Below are 27188 nucleotides of genomic sequence, written 5' to 3'. Positions count from 1 at the left end.
CTATTATGTACATGTAATATCTTCCGATAAGGAATGTAAACATTAACTACAATACACATGAATTAATAAACTAAAATAGAAGAATTTTAGAAAACTAAAAAGGAAGCTGGAGAGTAAAAATCTTTTATATAGAGTACAAGAGATATCCATCCCCACAAATGCACAAATATCCATGTAAAAACACAAGAAGATTGAAAAAGAAGGTAAAATAACTCCAAAGTTCCATAACTCATCAATGGATGGAGTCCAAGATATCAAAGAAGATGAAATTTTTGATAAAATTCAAAAGACTGATTTTTTTAAATGATTAGACTTCAATGATTATACAAATAAACAACTGAATTAATCAAAGAAGATGATGTGGGATATAAACGAGCAGTTCAAGTAACAGAGATTCTAAAAATAAAATACAAATCCCAGAAATTAAAAGCTCAATGAATGAAAAATTCGGTGGAAAACCTCACCAAAATAGACTAAATCTAAGCAGAACACATAATTTCTGGGCATGAACATAAGGTTGATAAATTATGACGCTCAGACACTAATAATAATAATAATGATAATAATAATAATGAACAAAATAGCCAAGAAATCTGGGACATGGTGAAAAGCCCAACTTTATGAATTATTTGTAGAGAAGAGGGAACCAAGTTTCAGAAAAATGGTATAGAAAATCTATGCAATGAAATAACAATGGAAAATGTTTTAAATTATGGAAAAGATAAGGATATCCAGATACATGAGGCATTCAGAGCACAAACTAGGCATAACCAAAAAAAGAACCCCTCTTACCACAAAATAGTTAAAACGTCAAGAGGTACAGATCAAGGGAAGAATACTAACAGCTTTCAAAGAGAAATTTCAATTCACTTATAGAGGCAAGCACATCAGAATAACTTGAGACTTCTCTGCAGAAGCTCTAAAGGCAAGGATAGCAAAGAATGATATGTTCCATTACATGAAAAACTTCCAATAAAATACTAGTTACTTTAGTACTCCATTCTCTCTAATAGATCATCATTCTTAGCCCTCCTTCCAAAATAGAAGAAAAGAATATCAGAGTTAAACTACACTATAGATTGAATGGACTGAAGAGATGGCTACAGAACATTCCAAACAACAACTGCAGAATACACATTCTTAGGTACTGCAGAGACCTTTCTTCAAAATAGATATATTAGACCATGAAGCAAGTTTCAACAAATGCAAAAAATTGAAATAAATTTTTATAGTTTATCAGTTCATAATGAAATAAAACTATAAACAGCCAAAGAAATACAGAAACTATACAGACAGATAGAAATTGAACAATTCATTTTGAATAATTGGAGTTGAAGAAATCAGGGAGGAAATTTAAAATTCAAAGAATTGACTAGCAATAGAAACAAAACATTCCAGAATCACTTGGAAACTGCAAAGGCAGTTCAAAGAGGAAAATTCATGGGTCTGAGTGCTTGTATTTAAAAAAATCAGATCTGATGCATGGATCCTAAGCTTTTTGAAAAACAAAAATGAACCAAAACCAAACCCAAAAGAAGGAAAGAAATAATATCATAGGTAAAAATTAATGAAATAGAGACTAAAAGAATAATTCAGAAGATCAACGCAAAAAAGAGTTGGTTCTTTGAACATGTAAAAAACATTGATAAACACCTAGAAATTAACCAAAAGAAAGGAAAGACTCAAATCAATAAGTTTAGCAATAAAAGGGGGGATGTTACAACAGATGCCTCTGAAATCAAAAGTACCATTAGGCTCTATTTTGAAAACCTATATTCTAATGAATTGAATAATCTGGAAGAAATTAATGAATATCTAGACCTAAACATGTCAACACTATAAAAGGGAACTGAATCAGTAATAAAGTCTCCCAACCGAAAAAGAATCAGATGGATTCACTGCTGAAAATTTACTAAACCTTTAAATAACTAACACAATGCTCCTCAAATTCTTTTGTGAAATAGAATGCGAAGGAATACTTCCAAATGCATTCTACCAGGCCAACATCACCCTGTTACTAAAACCACCAAGAAAACAACAAAAAAATAAACTATGGACCAAGAACCATGATGAACATAGATGCTGAAATCCTTAGTAAAATCTTTTCTAATCAAATTCAAGAACACATTAATAAGATCATACACAAAATGAAATTGGTTTTATTTCAGGGATGCAAGAATAGTTCAAAATACAAAATTTGTTTTACTACACGCACATAAAGAGAACCAAGAATAAAAATCACATGATCTCAACTGATGCAGAAAAAGTAGTCAACAAAATTTTAACATCTCTTCATGATTAAATCATTGAAGAACCTAGATATTGAAGGATCATACCTCATTATAGAAAAAGGATATAAATGGCAAATCTTAACCAACATTAATCTGAATATTCGACAACAGCAGACCACATTCTTTCTAAAATCAGAAACAAGGCAAGGATGTCATTCTTTCTTACCAGTCCTGTTCCATATAGTTTATGAAATTTTAGCTACAGCAATTATGCAAGAGACAAAGAGATACAAATAGGAAAGGAAGAAGTCAAATTATCCTCATTTTCAGATGATATGCTCCTATTCATAAAAAGCCCTAAAGACTCCACACAAAAGACTTTCAGAGCTGATAAAAAAAAATCCTGAAATTCAGATGGAAACACAGAGAGAGAGAGAGAGAGAGAGAGAATACCCAAAGCAATCCTAAGCAAAAAAAGTAAGCCAGATGAATCACAATACCCAATTTCAAATTATACTCAAAGCCATAATAACAAAAACAGCATGCTACTGCCATAAAAATAGAGCCCTCTTCTTCCTACCTGCCATGCCCTGAGCTGTTTCTTCTCTGCCATGACACCCTGCCTTGGAGCCAGCTGACAATGGACTGAAACCTCCACAAACTGTTGAGAATACTGATGCTCATGAAGGGTGAAAACTAATAGCAGCATTTTCAATTGAGATCCAAATATAAGGACAGGTCATAGCAATGAACATAATTTTAGGAGGGGATCTCCACTAATTTGCATGCGCCTTATCAACCATAGAGAGATTTAGAGTTTACACCAACTAACCAAGGAAACACATGGATAAAAAACATAGTTACCCAAGCTTCAGGCACACTGATCTTGCACACATTAGAAAAAAGTACATAGAAGAAATATGAAGAGTTTATCAGAAACTGGGATCATAGCCTGACCAAAAATGTAGTGCATTTGGGTCGTCAGTGGCTACCATGAGAAAGGGAACATTCAAAACAGATCAAAATAAGAACCTGGACTCACTCCATTGAAGTAGTTTCTCTAGTGTGAGAAATTGAAAGTGTAAATAAGAACTAAAAGGTATAATAGATAATGTGAAACAGGGAGAAAAAGTCCAAAGGGGAGGGGGAAGTGGGAGGGGTAGGGGAGAGGATAGAAGGGAATGGAATTAATATGAGAAAATGAAAAAATGGAAACAAAGTCTTTGTAAATAGGGAGGGATGGAGGGGAATGGGGAAAAAATAAAAACCAAGAGAGATTATGTAAAAGTGCAAATTTCCAATGATGAATGTCATTATATTGTATACCTAAAATGTACCAATAAAATTAAAATTTAAAAAATAGACACAGAATAATGGAACAGAATAGAGGACGCAGAAACAAACTCATGCAACTATAGCCATTTGATTCTTGACAAAGGGAGCCAAAAACATATGTTGCAAGAAAATGGCCACTTTAACAGAGACTGCTGGGAAAACTGGACATCTATATGAAGAAGACTGAAACTAGATTCCTATCTCTTTTCCTATACAAAAATCAACATAAAATAAATCAAACACCTACATATAAAACCTGAAATTTTTAAACTGCTGGAAAACACATGAAGTCATAGGCACAGTTAAAGACTTCCTGAATAATGCTACCATAGAAAAAAATATATATATGGTTGAAAACACCACATTGGAATCCAATATTTTTTAAAAAATTAATAGCCACTAATGAACTTTCAGAAAAATACATGAAAACTCAATGGAAAAGCAAATATTTAAGGAAATATAATATGTGTATATATCATAATAAAAATCTAAGAGAAGTTACTTTAAGAAGGAAGATAAATACTCCATGATGATAAAGACTTGAACATCCTAAATAAACTAGTAGCAGAAATAATAACATATTAAACTTTCAAATATTTTTCATGCTAGGTAACACAGTATTAATCTAAACCAAACAAGCAGGGACACCTCTAATTATTCTTATATTAAAAGAAATTCTCAAGTTTTAAACTTATATTTAAAATGCATTCTGAATAATCCAGATATATTACACTATGCCTGTGGGAATACAAGAAATATTAATCTGTTCATTATTAAGTCCTTTGGTTTGCACTCTGAATGGCAGACTACATTTTGGTGTGTTTACCTGAGAAAAGGAATCTGCTCATTGTAGTGTGCATATATGATTAATTTCCTTATATCCTCATTTATATGTGGTATAGGAATATAAATAAATATGGACCAGTAACTGGTTAAGCTTCACAAATTTTTCATGGAGAATGTCACTTTTACTCCTATTTTAATCTTTACCCAAACATTAAATTTAGGAATAAATAGAATTTAAAAAGACATTAGTTTTACAAAAAGACTTGCCTGTAAGGCTGAAGCAGGAGGACTGCCATAAGTTCCAGACCAGCCTGGGCTACATAGTGAGTTCAAGGTCACCCTAGACTACAGGGTGTCAAAAAAAACCCCAGAATACTTTAGTTCAATTTATTTCTAGTTCAATAATTTGATAGTGATTCTCTTGAAAACATCTCGTCCCTTCCCATAACTTTGTAATACTTCCTCTCCTCTCTTCCTTTATCTCTCTCTCTCTCTCTCTCTGAAATTTTATCTTAGGAAAAATACATAGCATTTTTTCCAGTGTAACTCAGTAACTTGTAGGGAAATATCAAAATAATAATTCAATAAATATCAACTGACTTGTGAAAGATGATTCTTTAGGTTTTTGGATCTTGGGCTTTTGAAAGAGGGGAAAAAGGAGACATAAGCCCTTTCAGCTATTCCTCTGACTGCACCAGCTCAGTGAAGTTGAACCTTATAAACAGTGTTGATTGCACAATTTGCTTTTCATCAGAAATGAAGGTGTATATATCGCTGAACACTTGGTTCTATGTTAAAATAAAGACAGAGAACTACTCTGGGCTCAATTAGAGTAGAACTCACACTTTTTTTGAATCAGGTAATATATGGCCCAGGGCCAGTGAATGCAGATGGAGCATGGTTTCTCCTCAAAAAGTCTGCAATCTGTTACAACATTTTCTTAGCACTGAAAAAGAGTCTTGGCTTGCTGTTTAAATTAATTTAAAGCACTTTTTAAAATGCAGAAGGAGGAAAAACAAAAAATAGCTATTCATTAGTGAGGAAAGTAAGGCAAATTGAAGTAAGGGTACAAAAATAAAACAGGCAACAGGTAAATTTGATTATACAGAGTTTATCCTACAAATTCCTGTTGTAAAATTCCAAGAAACAAGCCACAAACCTTACTGGTATTGCATCAGCCAAGTTAAACAGGGAAATATGGTCAGATCTGTTACTAACACTACACATAAATTAAATACATTACTCATAAGAACGATGGACCCAGAGACAGCCTGCAGATATCCAATGGACAACTAAAAGCAGCACAAGAAGATAACATCTCTGCCTCCATATTTTGTGTCTTGTGTGTTACCGTAAGTCTTTGGTGACACAATAATTGATTAAAATTGAATGATGAACTTATTTTTCAAAGACTCACATTAGGTAATATCTAAATTTTTATCTGAATACATTTAAAAATCTGAAAAATTTCTTCAATTTTACCCTTTTAAAAAATTTCATAGAGAAAGGTAAGATTAGACTGAGTCTTTAATTTCCAATGTTAAAACTGACAAAAGACTTCAGAAATAATAACTGGTCAGGACCTGTAAAAGCAGATATTCCTTTTCTCATAGATAGCACTGAAATATATACATATTCCAAGAAATAAATATATATAACAAAATAATATAATTTATTAAACATAATAAATATATAGTCAAAAAGAAATCTGGGGATATTTCATGAATAGATATGTTGATCCCAGACATCGTTGCACTCATTAATTCTAAAAAACAACTCTGTAAGAATTAACTATTGTGGTACCTATGTAAAATTAAAAAGTAAACTAAACTAGTGCATATATGTGGAACTAAAAACCAAATACATAGTTTGCCATTAGAATGTGATGATATGGTAGGAATTTTGAGATCATTTTTTCAGGAATTGTGTAGATACTATTTATCTTTGTTATCCATGATATTTTTAACAATTAAGTTTAGTGAATGATCTATGTACATGTACTTGCCTTTATTCAAACAAACAGGCTAAAGCTTGTGGTAACATGATGACCTTACAAGTACAAAATACATACTCCCCAGGCATATTTGAGACGTTAACTGTGATAAGCAGAGAGCCCAGCCTTTTCCAATCTGTCAACAAACTAATAAATTACTTGAGTCAAGGGAGAAAGAACTTCCTCTCATGACCATCTGCAGAGGGGAATAAATTAGTAATTAAAAATCCAGTAAAACAAAGTTTTGACAAGATAAGCAAAGGCATAATACTTAAAGTTGAGGTCCAATCCTTTTAGGGATTGATTAACACACTTAATATTTTTGGAATTGTATCTATAAATATTAATAGATTACAAAGAAATGTGTCAGGGAACAGAAACAAAGAAATGCACCCTACTCTAAATTCACTATAAATTTCTATTTCTTGTGACTTCACAAGGAGTTGCACTTCTAAAACAGAATCACTTTCAGCTACTTTCTTGATTATTGAATCAAATCCAAACTTACCTAACTCTCCTGCAAAAGATTAATAATTTAAGCTCTTTGGTAAATATTTTAGCTATAAAACTGGAATAAGGAGGCCTGGGTTTCTATCTTAGTTCTTACACTTAAGAGCTATTTGACTTTAAGTAGTACCTCTTACATAAAGAGCATCTAACATCACCTGCCATAGCCACCTGTTGGACAAACTGACTAAAAAGGATGGCAAACACCCAAAGATTGAATTGAGAACAAAACAATGCTTGCTACTTACTTTCCCTTTGAAATTCTGTCTAGAATTCATTGTTAGGTTTCTTCTTAAAGTCAATATTGAATTTTGGACTCTCAGCTGATAGGAACAGGTTGTGAGAATCCATGTATACCAGTCTTTACTAAGTGATATGCCACAGTGCTAAAATCTTGGCTTAGAGTTACATTCTTTGAATGTGAAGACTCCCAAATGATTAACCAAGCTGTAGAGGCTTTTTAAGACCAGAATCATTTTCTATAGCTCCAGACCGACTAACACAAGTGCTATAAAATATATACATTTATATTGAATGTCTTTTGGAGTATTTTTAAAAACTTGGAACTCAGCCTAAATTTACTAATAAGCCCTAACATTGTTAGTATAAAAAATGTTGCTAGGTAATGGAAAAAGTAAGTATTCAACAGAAATTTTTTTGTAAGCACAGATTTAATATCATCGTTAGGGACATATTTCATAATGAAAAATTAAAGAGATACATTAAGAAATTAAGATGATATACGTGAGTTATGAGGCAAATACATCCAAGTCATAAATGTTATAATACAGTCAGATTATATATATGTCCAATTATGACTGAGCTGTTTTAGTAAGAGACTTTTCCCTAGAGAATGATGAAAAAATATGTATTTAGAATAATAAAAAAAAAGTTTTGTTTGAAATATCTAGAGACATCCTTCATTGTAGAAAATTCAAGATCTAAGATAAGTCAGACTTTCAGAAGAACAATGTCTGCCATTTAATATTTAGATAAACAAAAATTCTATCTTGGCAAAAGGATTCATCTTTCATTTCACATTGCCAAGAAGGTCAAATTTAGTTTAATGTGCTGTTCACATTTTAAGACCAGTCATATTTTAAAATACATCTTTGAAAATTAACTTTTCTTTTCTGATTTTGTATCTTAAGGATTGGCCTTACTTCTGGAAATTCTGCCAAATATGCTCAGGATGCGAGCCTAAATTATCAGACATTCTATAATGTGTTTAGAAAAATACTTTTGGTTTCCTCCAGAACTTTATTATACAATTAATATCACAAGCAAGTTTATTCTCATTTTTGTTCCTGTGTTCAATGTGCTGCAGGCATAAGACACATTAGAAATCTTAATCTACCTGCTATACTACTTCTCTATCCCTCACTCCTCAGTCAAAATATACACCTTAGCTAAGCCCTTGTCCAGCTATTTATTGGTCTTGTAATGACTGCTAGACCCTCATACTATTCTCTAAGTTTCTATCTGTCATTCTTTAGATTTAGGTCTCTGCAATGATATACTGAACTTCAAAGTTGCTCTACTCAGTTTTCCTCCTCTCATTATGAAGAACCAGAAGGACTGAGAAGGGTGTAACAAATTTCTTTGGTACTCTCTGACCTCAAGAGAACTTTCTCCCACTGAAAGTTTGTGATTTCAGGCAAAACTGCAGGCAACTTGCAATCTTTGTCCAGTCATACATTGTTTACTTTAGCTTTCAGAAAGACAGGACTACAATGACGCCTTGGTATACGCTACAAATCATATTTGCAAAACAATAATTTAGCATAATAATGTTTGACTTGCACAAACCATGCAATATATCAAATAGTAAATTTTTTATGTTATGAACGGTAAATCGCATTGAAAAAAAGCTAAAATATAGGTTTCTACCTTTGCTTATAATTTATTTTCCCTTTAGCAGCTGAGGTCAAATTCCAAATATTATCATATATTTTCCTCTTTTGACTAGAGAATTAAATCACTGCTTGACTTCATTTGATCTTCATCATCAGATGTTCCTTTTAATAAAGGCACCTTGCCTCATAAGCACACAGATTTAATTATTTTAACTTGCTATATAAATTAATATCTAGGACTTGTTGAATGAAAATCTTAATTATTTCTGAAAGCTGCAGGTGATGTGAAATATAGCCAATTGAAAATCATCTTCTAAATTACACTGAGGATGACAAAATACTCCAGGGATTGCTTCCAAAAATGTTTTAAAAACTTGGTGATAAAGGATACATTTACCAAGTGCAACTGAAGTTTAATATCACGAACTTATTTTTAACCTTAAACATAAAATTTTCCAAAATAATTTATACTCATCCTTATTGTTCTTGATAATTATCCTGCCAGGAAGAAAATTTAGAATGAAAATATTTGAAATCTGGAATTAATTAGGCAGCTGACCAATCTAAATTCTAACCACCTACATAATGATTTTCAAGCAAAACTATTCATCCTAACTAGTTAAATTCCAATCAGTTCAAGCTACCAAATAAGACAATAGCTTTGTTATATCTTTTACACAAAATACTAGTGTAAATATCACATCTGGATTCCAATGTTGTATATATATATATATATATATATATATATATATATATATATATATATATATATAGTAAATCCCTATTTGAGGATAATGGTAAATAAATTACCTAGAATGTTTAAAACCCCAGTAGGTACACTTATTTGCTAATCATAAGAAATTCCTACACTCTTTATAACATGCTCATGTTTGAAACAAACATTTAGACACATTTCTTTGCCAAACAAGCCATCACTGTGAGGATTATATAGTGGGATGATGTTATTTGAGAAAGATACAATGATCAGGCACTATACTATTGCAGTACTTTCTAATCTTCACTTGTGATGAAGAGTTTGTTGGTAATTTAATGATAAAAAATCCAGCAGGGAAAAAAAATGACAAAATTATTTCAGAGAAAAATGGTGTTCACAAGTTGAGAAAATTCAATATGTTGTCAGAAAAAATTGTTAAATCATATAATTTATAATATATAAAGAATGAATATTGACCAAACTTGAGAGAACAGGTATTAAGTTATGGCATTCAGAAGAAATAAGGAAAAGGTGAGCTAAATGTGTATCTTTCAGAATAAAATTCAATAGCTAATATGTAAAGTGAATACTCAAACATGGCAATTTGAATTCAAAATATAATAGTTTCGATACAGAGATAAATTCTAAAGCAAATAGCTAAATCAACATATAACATGCTTTACAGTCTGAAGCTGGGACATGAAAGAGCAGCAAAAAAATAATGCCATTGTTCATTTTAAGATTCATTGAACAGGGCTGGGGAGTTAGCTCAGTGGTTCCACTGCCTGCCTTGTGCACAAGGTCCGAAGTTTGATCCCTGGTACAAAAAAGAAAAAAAAAATTATTGAACAATTTAAACATTAAAACTTGTCATATATATTTATTTAATTAAAGATCCAGTTTAAAAATATTATACAGTCATTTATCACATAACAATGTTTCCTGTCAATAACAGAGACCATATATAATCAAGGTTCTCCTCTTTTTTTTTTTTTTGGTACTGGGGATCGAACTCCGGACCTTGAGCTTGCAAGGCAGGCAGCGGAACCACTGAGCTAAATCCCCAGCTCCTCAAGGTTCTTTCTATAAGATTATATCAGAGCTGAAAAATTTCTATCATCTAGTGAATCTGTAGTCACCATAACATTATACTGCATGCCTGTGTAGATGTTGTTGTAAATAAATCCTGTGCACCAGTCATATAAAATATAACATGTACAACTACAGAGAGTACATAAAATACTTGATAATGATAAATGACTTTTACTGGTTTATATATTTAAGGTACTATACTTTTATAAGTTTAGACATATTCCTACTTACGAAAAAGTTACCATATCACAGTAATATACATACTGTGTTACACTAGCTGTCCCGGCCCGCGGGTAAGTCAACGAAGACCCTAGAGGGGGAGCGAGGATGAGAAGGGACAGGGGACACGAGAGATGGAGACAAGACAGGTTTCTGATCAAGTCTCGTTTATTACGGAAGCTGCTACAACATATATACCGTAGGGCGAGAGGGGAGGAGCAAGAGGAGTGTACTGAGGCTACTTCCTTGTTGCCGGGTAGATCTGCAACAAGCCCGGGCATGTCCGTAGAAGGCACTCAAGAGTTCCAGTGGGGCGGGGGGCAGGGCCCCCTACAGGTCTTCCCTTTTAAAATTATTTTTTAGAAAAGCGTCAGGAGAGTCAAGCCTGCGGGGGCTGAGCCTGTCTTGGGTCAGAGCAACATGCGTGTCTGCACCGTGCACCTTACCCGTCATTGGTTAACCAGAGAATCGAGGCTCTGGCACCTGTCTTAGGCGGCACACGAGGGCTCTCTCATTGCATGGCACGCTTGCCCAGTTGCCCGTCATTGGCTTGCCAGCCCACTCACCAGGCGGGGCGAGAATTTTACGCCGTGGCAGAGATGGAATCGGCCCATGTAGCGTATGTCCAGCCAACATCCTGACAGTAATTTATCGCTGATTTTGACGTACATCTTGGTCTCCACTATAGCTCCAGGGGAAATCACAAGTTTACAAAATCAAAACTATCCGAAGACATTTTAGTTACTAAGATTAACATAGGTTAAAATACAAAGGGGAATACAAGGCTTTCAAATCATATCGGCCTGAACCTTTTATCTAAAAGTCAAAGCGATTTCTACGTATAAGCATTGGTATCCATTGTATGCAGCAGCATGACAATAACAGACAAACACATACAATTGCAATGGCAAGAAACAATTGTTTTACCCATTGTAGGTTGGGTAGCCATGAGGTCAACCATTTAAAAAGGTCTCCGCCATCCTCATTATGCACCTTATTAGCCAGGTCTTTCAACTGTTTTATTGTATCATCGATTTTTTTCCCATTGTCAGTCAAATTAAAACAACACATATTTTTTATTTTTTCACAGCCCTGGTGATGAAAAAGCAACAAATAATCTATTGCTGCTCGATTATCCAAAATAGCTTGTCTTTGTTTCTGTAACTCTTGATTAATCAACGCCAGGGCGGTGGAGGTGGCATTCAATCCTTTTACCACTTTACAGGCTAATCTTCGTACTGCCGCTTCTGCATGTACCCCAATGGACGGCACAGCAACGAAAGACCCTATCATGACTAACATTTCTGCATCAGTCAATAGACCCACATCATCATTACATCCTGGGGTGGTATACGGCGACCACCGTCTAATTCGATTAGGTACAATCAAATCAGTTCTGTCTGGTAATATCACAGCCAGCCGACTCAAGCAACAACGAGTGTCACTCAAGTTGGCCGGAATGTAATTAAAAGTTTCCCTTTTACAAGTGTAAAACCAACCCATTGGCAAAGAGACATGGCAATTACTATACATAATTTCTTGTTTAACACGGCAGGACATGTTTTCCAAACGTTTAACTTGTAGACATTTAGTTGTACAATTTCTGTATACAGTACATTCGGTCTTATTAGACATAATTACCTTAGGTGAATATAATTTGACAGCATTCTTGGGCCTGCGACAAGTAGCAGATCCCCAATTGTAACTATCTGTATATGTGAGATTTTTTCCTGGAATATCCTTAAACAGAGTATAAGGCCGCAATGATTCCAATGGGGTACATACAGGAACGAGGCAACTTCCCAACATATAATGAAAGTTTACATTAGCACTTAGACAAAATTCAGATAAGTTGAGCGAGCCTGCCAACTGAATCCATATATTTTTCATGTGGTGTAACCCTTCTGAAGGCGACACCACCCATACCCTGGTCAGCAACATCAGGGGAACTAGGCATTTCCAGCTCATCCTATTCTTGTTTTCGGATCGTTTATTCAGCCAGATGTCCTTCATGAGTTCCCTTGTCATTGTGCGCCGGAGGTCCAAACTTTAAATGATGACGATGTTTCCTAAGATCACATGATATAAATTTCACTAAGGAGTCCCTTTGAGGAATTAAGACCAGAACAATATTTTCTGGGTGGCCACTTCTATATTCATCAAAGGGAGTTCCCATCTAAAGATTACTTTAATCTGATAAATTCCAGTGATACCTTGATCCAAGAGAAAAGCATATCTTTAATAAAATAACATCATCAATGTAACAATGGGTGAATATCCCTTAAAGAGAAAAGAACATTTTGAGCTCAATTACATGAACACAGACAACAAATAATAGACAAACATGTAAGACAGTGTAGAACATCAGGGTGCACCCAAACATAACTAGATAAGCTGAATTATATCCTTGCTCATTTTAAATTGAAATTGCGGGCACCATTGTTAACTGATCAGGATTGGACAACGTCAGGTCATTGGCATCATCAGCACGCCTATCAACTTGTTTTACTAGGCGTTCTGGGAGCCATCTGGCTGACTTCATTTCCTTGGAATAAATACACACCGATCCTCGGCCCCAGATAAGTACAGGATCGGGCCCGTGCCATGAGTGGTCCAGGGGGTCTTTCCACATCACTGAGGCAAATTGTCATTGCGTCTCTGGTTGCCAGAAACGATTGGCTGCAGATAAACCTTTGGCACCCAAATTTAAGAAGTTAAGAATGAATAATGCATGTGATATCAGGTTTCTAGGAGACCCCTTAGTAGGGTACCATTCCCCCTTTTTTATTTTGTTTAAAGTAATTTTGAGTGTGAGATTAGCCCTTTCTATAATGCCTTGTCTTTGAGGATTATATGGGATTCCCGTTATATGTGTTATTTCAAATTGTTTGCAAAAGTTGGAGAAGCCAGAGCTGGTATAGCCAGGACCATTGTCTGTTTTAATTTGTTGTGGACATCCAAGTACTGAGAAGGCAATGAGGAGATGAGCGATGACATGTTTAGTAGCTTCCCCAGACTGCAGGGTGGCAAATATGAATCCACTATAGGTATCAATGTTGACATGTATATATTTAAGATTTCCAAATTCAGGGTAATGCGTGATGTCCATTTGCCAGAGGGCATTTGGAATTAAGCCACGAGGATTAACTCCCAAATGAGGTGTAGGAAGATGAAGAGTGCACGTAGGGCAGGCCTTAACAATTTGTCTAGCTTGTTTTTTAGTAAGCTTATACATAAGGTGAAGCGTGTGAGCATTAAGATGATGTAGTTGGTGTGCCTTTTGTGCCTGGTCAATTGGAATGGGGGCATCAGTATTTATTGAACAGGCCAAAGCTTGAGGTCTTGTAGCTAGGTCTGCTAAGCGGTTGCCCTTTGCGAGTGGGCCAGGTAAGTTAGAGTGGGCACGAAGGTGCCCAATGAAAAAGGATTCGGATTTCTTTCTGATTAAATCTTGTAATTGGAGGAAGAGACCACCAGTCTGAGAAGCAAGTTTGATCAATCCACATGTTTCCAATAAGGGGACAGATTGAGCAATATAAGCACTGTCAGTAAAAAGATTAAGGGCTCGGGCAGGGAATGCAGAAAAGACCGCTATGACTGTCTGTAGTTTTGTCAATTGGGCTGATGAATGAGCAGTTTGGAATTGAACAATGTTATCGTCCCACACATAGGCAGCCATCCCGGTGGAGGAACCATCTGTAAAAACGGATAGGGCTTCTAGCAGAGGAGAACGAGAAGTGACCTTTGGGAAAATGAAGTCATGTCTGTTAGCAAAGTCAATGAGTTTGTTGGGAGGATAGTGATTGTCCAATAACCCTGAATAAGAAGCGAGAGCAATCGGCCAGGAATCGGTAGTCTGCATAAGCCAATCGATCTGATCTTTAGGGTAGGGTTGGATAATGACATCAGGTTCCTTTCCAAAGTACATCTTTCCATGGTCTCTACCTAAAACAATCAGGTCTGCAACTGCAACATAATAAGGGTAAAAGACCCGCTTAGGGGAAACTGGGAGATGGACCCATAAAAGGGGAGCGGTTTGTCAAAAGACAGCGGTGGGAGAGAGAGAGGTTCTGCAAATGATATATTGTAAAGGAGAGTTATAATCTATAAAGGTAATTGTCTGATTTTGAATGGCTTGTTCTACCGTGCCAATGGCTTTGCGCCCCTCGGCAGTGAGCTCCCGAGGTGAAGTGGGGTGGCTATCACCTTGCAGGGTATCATAGAGAGGCTTCAGGTCATGTTTGGTGAGCTTTAAATAGGGCATAAGCCAATTAATATCTCCGAGCAGTTTTTGGAAGTCATTTAGAGTTTTAAGACCGTCCAGCCGCAAGGTAAGCTTTTGGGAGGAAATATGACGTCCCTTCATCTGAAATCCAAGGTAACTGTAAGGGTCCTTTAGTTGAACCTTATCAGGGGCAATCTGGAGGCCACGAGATTCAAGGGCCCGCCGAAGGTCAGCATAACAAGCCAAAACCTCACTTCCCAATTGTCCCGCCACGAGGATATCATCCATGTAATGGATAATATACATTTGAGGCCAATCGTCTCGGGTGGATTGAAGTGCTGCGGCTACAAATGACTGGCACAGGGTGGGACTATTGGCCATGCCTTGGGGTAGCACTAGCCATTGAAAGCGCTGCATTGGGGCGCAGAAATTGGTCGCCGGGAGGCTAAAAGCGAAGCGTTTTTGATCAGCAGGATGTAAGGGAATGGTGAAAAAGCAATCCTTTAAATCAATAATAACCTTATAATATCCAAGGGGGATGGCTACCGGTGAGGGAAGACCGGGTTGTAAAGCTCCCATGAGTACCATAGTTTTATTAACTGCTCTGAGATCTTGCAAGAGCCTCCATTTTCCCGACCGTTTTTTAATGACAAAAATGGGAGTATTTCAAGGGGAATGGCTAGGAATGATATGGCCAGAATGAAGCTGTTCCTGCACCAGCTGTTGAGCTGCTAGTAACTTTTCCTTGGAGAGGGGCCACTGATCGACCCACACTGGATCATCCGAGAGCCAGGTGATCTTTTCAGCATGGACCGCAGGAGTGTCAGCGACCCCTATGGAAAATGGCCCAACCCTGCTCGAGGGGGCCGAGGGACAGGCTCAATGGGGTGAGTAAGGCTAGTAGGGTGTTTTCCCAGCCCTGTTCCTGGAATGTACCCATTTTTAAACATCTGCATAGTGACAATTTCATTGGGGCTGGAAATAATTATCCCCATTTGTGATAATAGGTCTCTTCCCCATAAATTAATGGGTAACCCTGAGATGATATAAGGTTGAATGGTGCCCTGATTACCATCTTGGTCCCTCCAGGTCAGATCTTTGGCACTTTGTTTAGGATTTTGACTCTGCCCTATACCCTTGAGATGGGTGAGGGTGTCCTTTAATGGCCACGCCTGAGGCCAATCCTCTCCCTTTATGATAGTTACATCGGCACCAGTATCGACCAACCCAGAAAACTGTCTCCCATCTAACCACAAGGTCATGAGAGGCTTTTGTGCTGAAAGTACCTCCGACCAGTAGACATCAGATGAGCCGAAACTCTGGCTGCCTCGGGCGTTTTTAAGAGCCTTATTAGAGGTAGAGAGAAGGGGAAGGAGTAACAATTGAGCAAATCTTTGGCCTGATTGAATGGTATTAATAACTTTGGGGGAAGAAACCATAACTTTAATTTCCCCAGAGTAGTCATTATCAATCACTCCTGGGTAAACCAGCAGCCCATTCATGGTACTGCTGCTTCGGCCTATTACAAGGCCAAAGGTCTCCTTAGGTAAGGGTCCAAAGACTCCCGTAGCAAGGGCCTGAACTCCCATTTCTGGGGTCAATACTGTGTGAGCGGTGGCACTGAGGTCCAATCCGGCACTTTCTTTTGTGGCTCTGACAAGGTCTGAAATGGATTGCTGTTTATTGGAGCAAAATTGAGCGCCCCGTAAATTTGCTTGGAATTGGGGGCCCGGGGTTGGCCCCCCTTCCCGTTTCCCGAATTTGAACCCTGGAGAGGGGGGAGGGGTCGGCCCTGGGCATCAGTCTTGGATCAGCACTCACTCGCCCAATGCCTTCCCCGATTGCATCGGGGGCAGGGCCCTGGGGGCGGAGCGTTGGGGCCCTGCATTTTAGCGGTCAGGCATTCTCTAGCAAAATGGCCAGTGGCCCCACACTGGAAGCATTTATTGCCGACGTGGCGTTGTAAGAATTGTTTGACTGTGAAGCCTTGCATGGCAGCTGCCATGGCAAGGCCCTGTTGGTAAGCGGCCCCAATCTCAGAGCAAAGGCGAATGTAGCCGGAAAGGTCAGTTTTCTTTTTATAGGGGCGGATAGCGGCCTGACAAGCGGCGTTGGCGTTCTCAAAAGCAAGCTGTTTAACGAAATCCGTCCCTGTCTCCGCGCTCCCAAAAATCCGGCCTGCCGCCGTGAGAAGGCGGTGGACAAAGTCCGCAAACGGCTCGTCCGGGCCCTGCCGGATATTAGTGAGGGAGGCACTCACGTCTCCTTTGGAAGGGAGTTTTCTCCAGGCCCTAGTGGCTGCAGTCTGAATCTGGGCATACAACCCCACGTCAAATTGCATTTGATGGTCGTTAGCGGCGTAGGCCCCCTCCCCAAGAAGCATGTCAAGCACCCAACCATTCCCCGCCTGAGCATTGCGTCTAGCGGTCTCTCGACAATTCTCAACATACTCAGATTTCCATAATAAGTAGTCACCTCCTGTAAGGGTGGCACAGGCCAGAGTCTGCCAATCAATTGGGGTGAGCCAATTTTCTGCCACCGATTCTAGAATAGCCATGGTGTAAGGTGCAGTGGCCCCGTACTGAGCCGCAGCCATTTTAAGCTCTTTAATAACCTTAAAATCAAAGCCGCTATGGTGTCTCCATGCCTGACCCTGTGCGTCAACAGTCTCAGTGACAGGGAAGGCTTTTACGGGCTCAAGTTCTAGGGGTACCCTTGACCCGGACGGCACCCTGGGGGTCGCCCCCCTAATGGGGGGTCGTGGCTTATGGGTGTCCTCTCTAGGGACATTTTCATGAGCCTTGCCTGTTCTTAAGCCCTCAAGCTGGGTAATAAGTTCTTGATGTTCCTTTTCTAACCTTATCTGTTCTTTTAGAAAGTCTATTTTGTCCCGGAGTTCCTTTTGGGGATCAACAACAGGATAGGCCAAAGCGGGAGTGCTGGGGCCTGGATGGATATAAGGAGGGGGGCACCCAGAGCCGCCCCGCAATGCTTCCCCCGCAGACTCGCCAGTTCTGGAGTCCTTTTGGGGTGGATCTGGGGGCGGAGGCAAGCAGCGATAGGCTTGAAGGGAGGGATATAGGGGCGGAACCTCCCACGAGGGTGGGGCTGCCTTAGAGGCAGTAACGGAGGAAGAGGAAGCGGGGGTCCGGCGAGGCTTTGCCTTATAGGGCTTGGCAGGGATCGCGGCCATTTGGGATTGGTCCGAGGGAACGTTATGTCCGTCGGGGGCGGGATCATCATCACTGTCAAAGGACATCAAGTCCTCTTCCTCGTCTGGCGAGGAAGGCGTGGCCTTAACTGGCCTGGGTCCCGGCGCCATATTGGCGTCCCGGGGAACTGTGTCGGAGTCACCAGCGGGTGTCAGCTCCTCACCACTACGGAGGGCTACCTCCCCAACCTGTATAGCCTGAGCTACCAGTGGATCCTTCGCTTTTTGGGAAATAATATCATTAATCAAATTCCAATATGAGAACGCCACAATCAGGACCTTCCCGGGTCCGCAAGTGGCATAATAATCCTGGAGAGCCTCCCCCACCTTTTTCCATCTCTCTTCGTCAATGGTTCCCTCAGCAGGGAACCAGGGACAGAGATCTTTAATATAATCAAAAAATTTCAGCAATTGTTTGACTGTAACCTTTACCCCTCGTGCCTGTAATGTCTTCTTGAGACCTTGCACAAACAGTTCGTGCTGACTAATGCCCTGTCCCATAATCGCTGCTCAACTCACCGAGGTGCAAAAAGACGGCAGGTCCACATCAATCGCAAGCCTCTTCTATGTCGAGTATGCTCTTTGTTCCTCAATCTTAATCTTAGGGCCCCTGAGCAGCGTCCTTCACTGGATCCCCCGTTCTCTGGCCCCACGTTGGGCGCCACTTGTCCCGGCCCGCGGGTAAGTCAACGAAGACCCTAGAGGGGGAGCGAGGATGAGAAGGGACAGGGGACACGAGAGATGGAGACAAGACAGGTTTCTGATCAAGTCTCGTTTATTACGGAAGCTGCTACAACATATATACCGTAGGGCGAGAGGGGAGGAGCAAGAGGAGTGTACTGGGGCTACTTCCTTGTTGCCGGGTAGATCTGCAACAAGCCCGGGCATGTCCGTAGAAGGCACTCAAGAGTTCCAGCGGGGCGGGGGGCAGGGCCCCCTACAACTAGCAGCTGTCTCATATATCTCATGTTTATAATATTCTTTGATTGCAACAAAAAAGCCATGTTGTATGATTGACCCATTTATCTAGGTTTGTGTTAGTTCTATGATGTTCACAAAACAGTGAAATTATCTAACTATTCTTTTCTCAGAATGTCCACCCTTTCGAAGTGGCACATAACCTTAGAAGAGACAAATACATATAATTTTACAAAAGGGATAACATAAATATTAAAAATACAAATGGAAAGTGTATATTTGAAAAATTATAAACCATTTTAATGAATAATTGTATGATTATTAAAACACAAGTATAGAAATTGATTACTGACCTGGAATAAAACTGTCTTCAAATTTCAAAATTTCATCTTCTTTTGATAATCCATTTTTTGCATTCAGGGGGTTGCCATCTTCAGAAAACCCAGAGTCTTGTTACAGTGCTATTTCTAAGAAGTTTAAGTTGTCATTTGTAGAATGCTGATATTCTAGGCTTTTTGTAGATTTACAACCTAAAGTACAAGTTTACATCCCATAGTGTAAATTGTGGAGAACGGAAATGAGATGAATTATATTAAGGCGTATATAAATGTTTGTCCATTATGCAATTATGCATTTGTCTAAGCACATAATTATGGTTTTTGTGTTTTGTTTTGTTTTGTTTGTAGAAATGGGGATTGAACTCAGGGCTGTTGCGTTGAGCTAAATGCCCAGCCTTTTACTTTTACTTGGGTTTTTGTTGTTGTTACTGTTATTTTTGAGACAGTCTCTCTAGATTGCTAAACTATCCATGCTGTGCTCAAATTTGTAATCTCATACTTCAGCCTTGAAGCGTGCTGGGATTACAGGCATGTGCCACAAAGCCCAGAATAATTGTGCTTTTATTGAAAACTGGATGGAATGAAGACAGAGCTGAATAAATAAATAGCTAAAATCCTCTTATTTCCATTTTCTTATGTGAAAACTAATTCATCTATGCAAATACATAAACAAATTCATATATACACAATATATAACTGTACAAACATAACAAAATTGTATGTAACATATACATACTTGTGTTCGCATTTTCATACTTTTTTGGTTCAATGACTATCTCATTCAACTCCAACTCCTTCCCAATAACTGCCAACTTGATTCTTGTTTTCTCTCCTATCTTCTTTTATTCACATCCACTAGCCACCACCTAAAATATATACATCTACAATTCAGTATATGCTATTTTCCACTAGCCACATGTAATACAGGACAAGCATGTATATGTAATTATACAACTCTATATATGTATGTATAGATATAGATGTATATGCAGTTTTGTTATTGATTTACTAGAATTCTATTTATTATACAACTTCTATTTTCTTTTCTCACTTATTAACTCATAAAAATACCCCAAATAAGATAAATCATTCTTTTAGTGACTTCATAATATTTATAAGCTATTTGTTTACATTTTCCTACTAGTGGTCATTCTACTGTTTTGTCTCTGAGACTAAGATAAAATATAACCTTCTATAATTACTCTCATCAAAATCTATCCTAAATTTAATTTTAAAAGATCAAAAATTAATTTAATAATAAAATCATTTTAGTATATATCACTAAATTTTTTCTCTTTTAGTACAAGAGCAGATATGCCTTTCTCTGTAGGGAAAGAAGAAAGACTTTGAGTTAGTGAGGTTAATAGTTACAATATTTCTGATGAAAAATATGCAAAGGGAGGAAACATATAACTAGGAGGCAATTGTCAAAAATCGCACTGTAGGAAGGAGAAAGAATAAAGATGCATCTCCTGAGGTTTCCTTTCAAGCTCCTCTCTGCTTCTGTACCTAAGGATTTTTTTAAAAAGCTTGGAAAATAACCTACATTGCAACTATTTTACTCTAAGAGTGCTCCTAGTGAAATTAATGCTAGTCCTATTGTCCTTTCTCCTCTCCCTCTTCTGCCCCTCTCCTTCTCTGGTTTTATCCTCTCCTCCCTTCTAATCCCTTTGCTTCTGCCTTCTCTCCTTTATTTCTTTCCATTCTCTGTTATTTTCTCTTTTCCATCTTCTCAGAATATTTTTCCAAATTCATTTTCTTCATTCCTTGCATATAATCCTCCACTCAACTTTACATTATCAGTTAAAAGAAAGGTTTTTGGCAATCTCTTCTCACTAAGTCTCAGAGATTAAAATTTGTTTCAAACAGATTCCACATTATACATACTCAATTCATTCTCAGATGTATAAATTGCTGAACAGCTATATCAGAATAATGATTTATATAATTGCAAAATTCATCTCAAATTAAATGTGCATTACATGTACTCTTGGATTCTGCAGACAGAATATTATCATTCATCTAATGATAGGAAATGAAGTAGGGCAGTTCTAAATTTGAAACAATCTAGAAATGGTCTTTGAGATTTGAACTACTAATAATTGGATCGTCCACATCAGATAAAAGTTCCAGGGGTGATAGTGACTATAAAGCTATAACTAAGAAAAAGAATAGAAATGAAATGAAACTTATGAGAGGAATAGGCAGAAAGTGATATTAGAAAGGAAAGTTGAGAAAAGAAATCTGGTATGTAGAAAACATATGGAAATATATAGCCAAAAGGTTGAGTTAAAACTTAATCAGCAAGATCTGAGGAAGAACAGCTTTTGTATTCCAACCTAGGCTGGAAGGTGGGGGAAACCGTCAAAGAGTTCATGAGCCAGAGTACTTGACACCGCTTGTATTCAAAGACTGGATGGCAATTCAGCCGAGAATTATAATCCTTGCCATGAAGATGTGCCTGAAACCTAGATGGAAGTACCTTACACAAATAAATGGATAAAAACTGAAAACGATGCAATTCAGGCAGACTGTGTGCAAATCCAATTGAAAATGAATTCATTTGGAATAATTATTCTAGGTCTGTATAAAATGAGTACTCCATTCAGAATGCCAAGTAGACAACCATTTTTACATTCTTGGTACTTGACAGAAAATAACTTGAATGATTCCTTTTAAAACTTTGTCTACGGTTAGAGAATAATTGAAAGCAAAGCATGGGACAGCATGAATGTGAGCAGTGGCCCAGGCAAGAATCTATGAGATATCAGCTAGTTTATTTTTTTAAATGTGCACTTTTACTGCTTCCTGAAAACAAGCCATGCCACTTAAAAGTGCATCATTAAACCCAAAATTATAACATTTAAAAATATTGAATAAGAAACATTAGTCATCAGTTGAATAACAATGAGATTTATGGCTTGAAGGTGTATTTAACAAGATTGTTTTCTGTGGGTAACTGTTGACGGTGTACATTTTACTAATAGTGGCACTTGGAGGGTCTGAGCAGGAGTCAATAAGATTTCTTAATGTGTTCTCTTAATGGGCCACTTACTTTCTATTTTGAGAGTTATTGAGGCTGCATTATTTATTTAGCTATATATTGGATTTAGAGAGTAGGCTCTCAAATCCAATGCTGTACATGGCGTTTATTGAGTGCCTACTCTTCTAAGTTCTTAAATATAATGTGCTCATGGCCTGCTCCTTCTCTTCTAATAGCATGATTATATACTGTTTTTAATATACTTATTATTTTTCTATTTGATAATATAACTCTTTAATAGCCATATGGGAATCTCCATGCAGCTAGTTAAACATGGAAAACCTCTTAAAGGGAGCAATGTGGGTGAGCTTTTTCTCCCTTGAGCCACAAAAGGCTGTAAACTTCTTTTCTTTCTGTTAAAACTCATTTCCCTTCCTGGTTCCCACTTTGTCTAACATTTTATTGTAATGTTCCAGGAATCTATTTTGTAGGGTTTTTCTGGCTATAACTGCACATTGCAGTTTCTAATAATGCTGTTTTCTTTAGCGAACTCTAGCCTTCAAAAACAATTATACTTAAACTTTTGTGTTATAATTGTGTATCCTTTTGTGTGTAATATGTTAACATAAAATATAAAGGAAATAAAAGATCAAAATTGAGTAGTAGAACTACATAATGCCTATATTTTTAGTTTTGCCAAACTGATTTGTGCCAAAAACTGTCAGAAGAATGAAATTCTAGCTTTGTTTTAGGATATTATTTCTGGGAAACATCTCTAATAGCCTTCAACTCCTATCCAATTCTTGCTTCCAATCCTCTTACAGACTTTCTGTCTTGGTAGGATTTTTTTTTTTTTGGTTCTTTGTATTTCCTGTTTCCCTGCCTTCTGTATTTCTATCATCAATCAAATGATTAGCAAATAATGTGACCTCTCTGCTTAGCTGGAAATAGTACACTAGATAGTGAAAATTCAATAACTGCATTAAAGAAGTAGAGAATCTAATTAAGAAGATAAAAATATCTAAATTAATCAATTAAGCAAGAACTAATTTTAACCATTACCTATAAGATCTAACTTTCAGAGCATTTGCTTTATATTAACAAGTTTGTACATACAGAGCATCTCATTTATTAACTGTGATGCTGGGAAAGTACAGCTGTCTTTTTGAGCTGAGGTCCTTCCTTTAGATAATTAAGAGATCTTATTGCCCATATCTTAAGGCCAGAGTAGGTTAGTGAGGGAGGAGGTTGCTGCAGGATTCAGTAGGAAATGAGAGATGAAATATAAATTAAATACTGAAGGAATTCATAAATATTACATATAAATAAAAATCAATGAAATTGGAGAAAAATGCATATGTGTACATCTATGTGCACTTTTAAAGAACAAAGCAAAGAAAAAACTTATCAATAAAAAAATAATTTCTCTCATAACCTAAATAAATTTCTTTAGAGTGTGAGACTACATTTTAAAAGCGGTAGAAGCCTTAGGACCACTGCAGGACTACACATTATGCAAAGAAAAAGATGCAGTGTTTCTTCAAAGAAAATGTTCATTTGAAAACAAGTTGAAATCCAGGAGATAAAACAATCTCCAAACACACATGAAAATGTATTGAACAGGGCTATATTGAACTAGAAGTGCCTGGAGAGAGTTATATGAAATAAGTGATAAAGTTGTCTATAAGAGAATGAGTATGATCTTGGAAAGTGTTAAGAAGATGTTTTTGAGTAATGTTTTAGGTAGAAAGAGAAAACAATTACTCCGTGCTGAGCATGCAAACCATAGAGACAGAGGTTTTGCCTTATACAGATGATCTAAGTCACCAGTCATCATTATTGGGAATAAAAAGTAAATTTAATTCATTATACTTACAAATATTTGTGAAAATGTTACCTAAAGGAAATACTGGTATCTGGTGCCTTTTAACATTCATTTTAAAAAGTATGTATGTTTGTTTAAAAATAGTCAAGTTAAAGATCATTCTAAATTTCATTTGCATTGTCTTTGGACATTTCTGTTTGGTTTATATTCAGGTGTTTTCCCATTTACATTTTATTTACTAGTTTCAAAAGTTCACAGTCATCTTGCCTTTGTCCTACAGAAACACATCCTTTTCATGTTACAGACCTCTATTTGGGGTTCCTCTTGTCCTTCCTGGAATACTCCTCCCTGCTGTTTCATAAGACAGCTGTTCTTCGCTGGTGGTCTCTGCTACCCATTAGACGCCCTCTGCTCTTCCTCTGGGTAAAAGGAGAAACATGAACAAACTCTTATTTCATTTTTATTTTGAACTATTTGATCATCTTTAAGTATCTTAACATCATATTAAGAAAAAGTGTGACAGAAAATATTCAAAAACACATTTAAAAATTTAAAATATGTCTTTGTCAAAAAGATATTTAAAGAAAACCACAACTAATGTAGATTAAGGTCCTTATCCAACTATATCATTGAAGTATCACAATTAAAAATGACCAGGTAATAGTATAATAGTACAAAATGATTCTTTGAGCTGGATTTAAATTAAACTCAAGGTCCTGATATGACCTCATTATGATAATTCTATTATTGTGATTAGTAATTTTATTATCATACTTATTGATTCTTTTGAGAAGTCCAGAATGCCTTTTATACATTGGCTTATGCAAATTAACCTGAGAAATAGTTTAAAAAGTTCAATTTCCCCCTACTTATGGGTCAATATATTTAAATACAAAGAGATCAAAACCTGTCTTTATTCTTCATTATGGATAAGATCAAAACCTAGGTATTCCTAACAAAGAAAGAATTTCCAGCTTCTATTTTCATTTTCAAAAGTTTATTCTTTATCTTCTAGAAGTCAGAGACTTAGGCTGTTCTTTTTTTATAACCCTTAAATAACAAATGTGATGTAGTAACATAAAAATATAGATATAATAAGACTTAAAATCTGACTTTATGATAGTAAGTAATCAAAACAATACTATTCAAGACTAGAAACAAAGCAAGGTCTCTGCTAACTTGATATTAAATAAACATGAGATTAAAAGATCCTGTACTATTGTTAGAATAAACATTTTTAAATTAAATATAAATAGAAGAGATCTGCAATATAAAAATTTATTAAGTGAAAGGAAGGAAAAGGGAAATATCACAAAGTAAGATAATAAAACCAAAAGGTGAACAGTAAGAAAACAAACCAAAAAAGGAGCATACAGAATCACTGGTTACTCAAATGTGAAGTACAGTGATGCATCTCTCTATAAATTACATGAACTGAGTAGTCATTCTTAACACATTCATTAACTCAATGAATATTTATAAGGGTATGCATTCTTTTACCCTCTGTTGAGCACAGTAGCTCATCAAAATAATTATGCAAGTAAGGTCTTGAGTATAAGCTCAAATTAAATTAGTGTTAAATCAATGGTTCCCAATGCAAACTCTTGATATGCTCACGTGACATAACGTTCGCATGTCTACTAAATAAGTACAAATAAAAAAAAAATAACAAACCAGAGGAACTTAGTAAAATGTTATACATACTAAAGATTGAAAGATTATTTTCTTGGATAGTTATACTTACAGTTTTTGGTATAATAACTTTTTACAAATAATATAATAATGATAATAAATGGTATACTTTAAAAAATACTGTCTGGAAAACATCAAAATTTGGTAACTTTAAAGGGAAAAATTCATTTTAAAATAAAAAAAAAATCCTGCCTACCTCATGAAGCTTCTAATTTAATAATGTAACAAGGTAAAAGTTTTCAGTGGAGTGTGTAAATCCTACAATAGAAGTGAATATATTACATTGTGTGGGGACAGAGAAAGAAGGGAACATCTACTCTGAGGTGACAAAGGAGGGTTTTCAAAGGAGATGACACTAATCTGATTCATGAAAGAGTGAAATTTATTTTTGTTTTTAAAGAAAAGGAGAATAAACAAGGGGGAAGGATCATCACAGAAGAATAAAGCCATAGAGAAGTCATGGTACTTCCCAAGAAAGGCAACAGGTTTTCAATGGCCAGATCTTAGACAAAAAAGAAGATAGGAAAGGTGAAAGGATGGGAAGGAGGTAAGGAAAGGAAGAAGTGGCAAAGATGATGCCTCACAAAGCCCTTTGTAACAAGGTGGAGAATTTAATCTGTAATCCTGCAGCCAATGGGGATGCTCATACAGGGCAAGTTTACATGTGAGAGGGGTCACAGTGACAGTGTGGAGGACAGATTCAAGAGACAAAACCAAAGTTCAGAAGAAAATACAAGAAATTATTATTACAGTGATTCCATACAAAAAGATGAGCCTGAACCACAACACGAAAATGTAATAACAAATATTTCTAAGAGCTATTTCAGGAATAGTATTCAGAGCACATGAGAGAGTAGCTGTGAACAATGGAAACTTCCTGGCAGGAGAAAATGATCAATAGTAATTGTTGAGGAAATAAAATATTAAAACTCAGTTAAATCTAATATGAACAATACCTAGGCAAAGATATTTTAATAAATCAAGTTTAAAAGAAAGTTTTGGAAATAGTGAGTTTAAACTCTTAGAATATCTATATTTAACTAGGTCACTATAGAGATTAAATACAAAGAGTGCAAGAAAGTAACAGAAAGACTGTGTGTGGCCATCGAAGATTATGGTAAGGGTAGAATGATTAAACACTGGTATGTTGCATACATTTGCATTTCTCTGATATTGTGATTTCTTTCACAAAAATATTGCTACCCATTGCTCTTTCATTTGTAGTCAATTCACTGCTTAGCTTAATTTGTCAAACATTATGT

General features: G+C 36.6%; 1 protein-coding gene and 1 long non-coding RNA gene across 2 annotated transcripts in view; both read right to left on the bottom strand.

Annotated features, from left to right (window-relative positions):
• Window positions 1–10884: 10884 nt before the first annotated feature.
• On the bottom strand, window positions 10885–19629 carry LOC147823523 (uncharacterized). The gene is made up of 3 exons (XM_087192983.1): window positions 19442–19629; window positions 18690–18868; window positions 10885–12803 (listed from the first exon to the last, which is right to left on the bottom strand). The coding sequence occupies exon 3, from the start codon at window positions 12760–12762 to the stop codon at window positions 11551–11553; it is 1212 nt and encodes a 403-aa protein (XP_087049109.1). The 5' UTR covers window positions 12763–12803; window positions 18690–18868; window positions 19442–19629; the 3' UTR covers window positions 10885–11550.
• A 534-nt stretch (window positions 19630–20163) lies between these two features.
• Window positions 20164–27188, bottom strand: part of LOC147823522 (uncharacterized) — a 30370-nt gene continuing 23345 nt past the window's right edge. Inside the window, exons 2-3 of the long non-coding RNA XR_015443718.1 lie at window positions 24541–24653; window positions 20164–20292 (exon numbers count right to left, since the gene is read on the bottom strand). This is a non-coding gene — a long non-coding RNA (uncharacterized LOC147823522). The remainder of the gene's footprint in view (window positions 20293–24540; window positions 24654–27188) is intronic.

The sequence above is a fragment of the Heterocephalus glaber genome, unplaced genomic scaffold (assembly GCF_053883595.1).
Source record: "Heterocephalus glaber isolate CG9 unplaced genomic scaffold, H.glaber_assembly_v1.0 deba00001577, whole genome shotgun sequence".
NCBI classification, from domain to species: Eukaryota; Metazoa; Chordata; class Mammalia; order Rodentia; family Bathyergidae; genus Heterocephalus; species Heterocephalus glaber.
The sequence above is the reverse complement of the archived record's forward strand: the minus strand, read 5'-3'. Positions and strand labels throughout refer to the sequence as shown.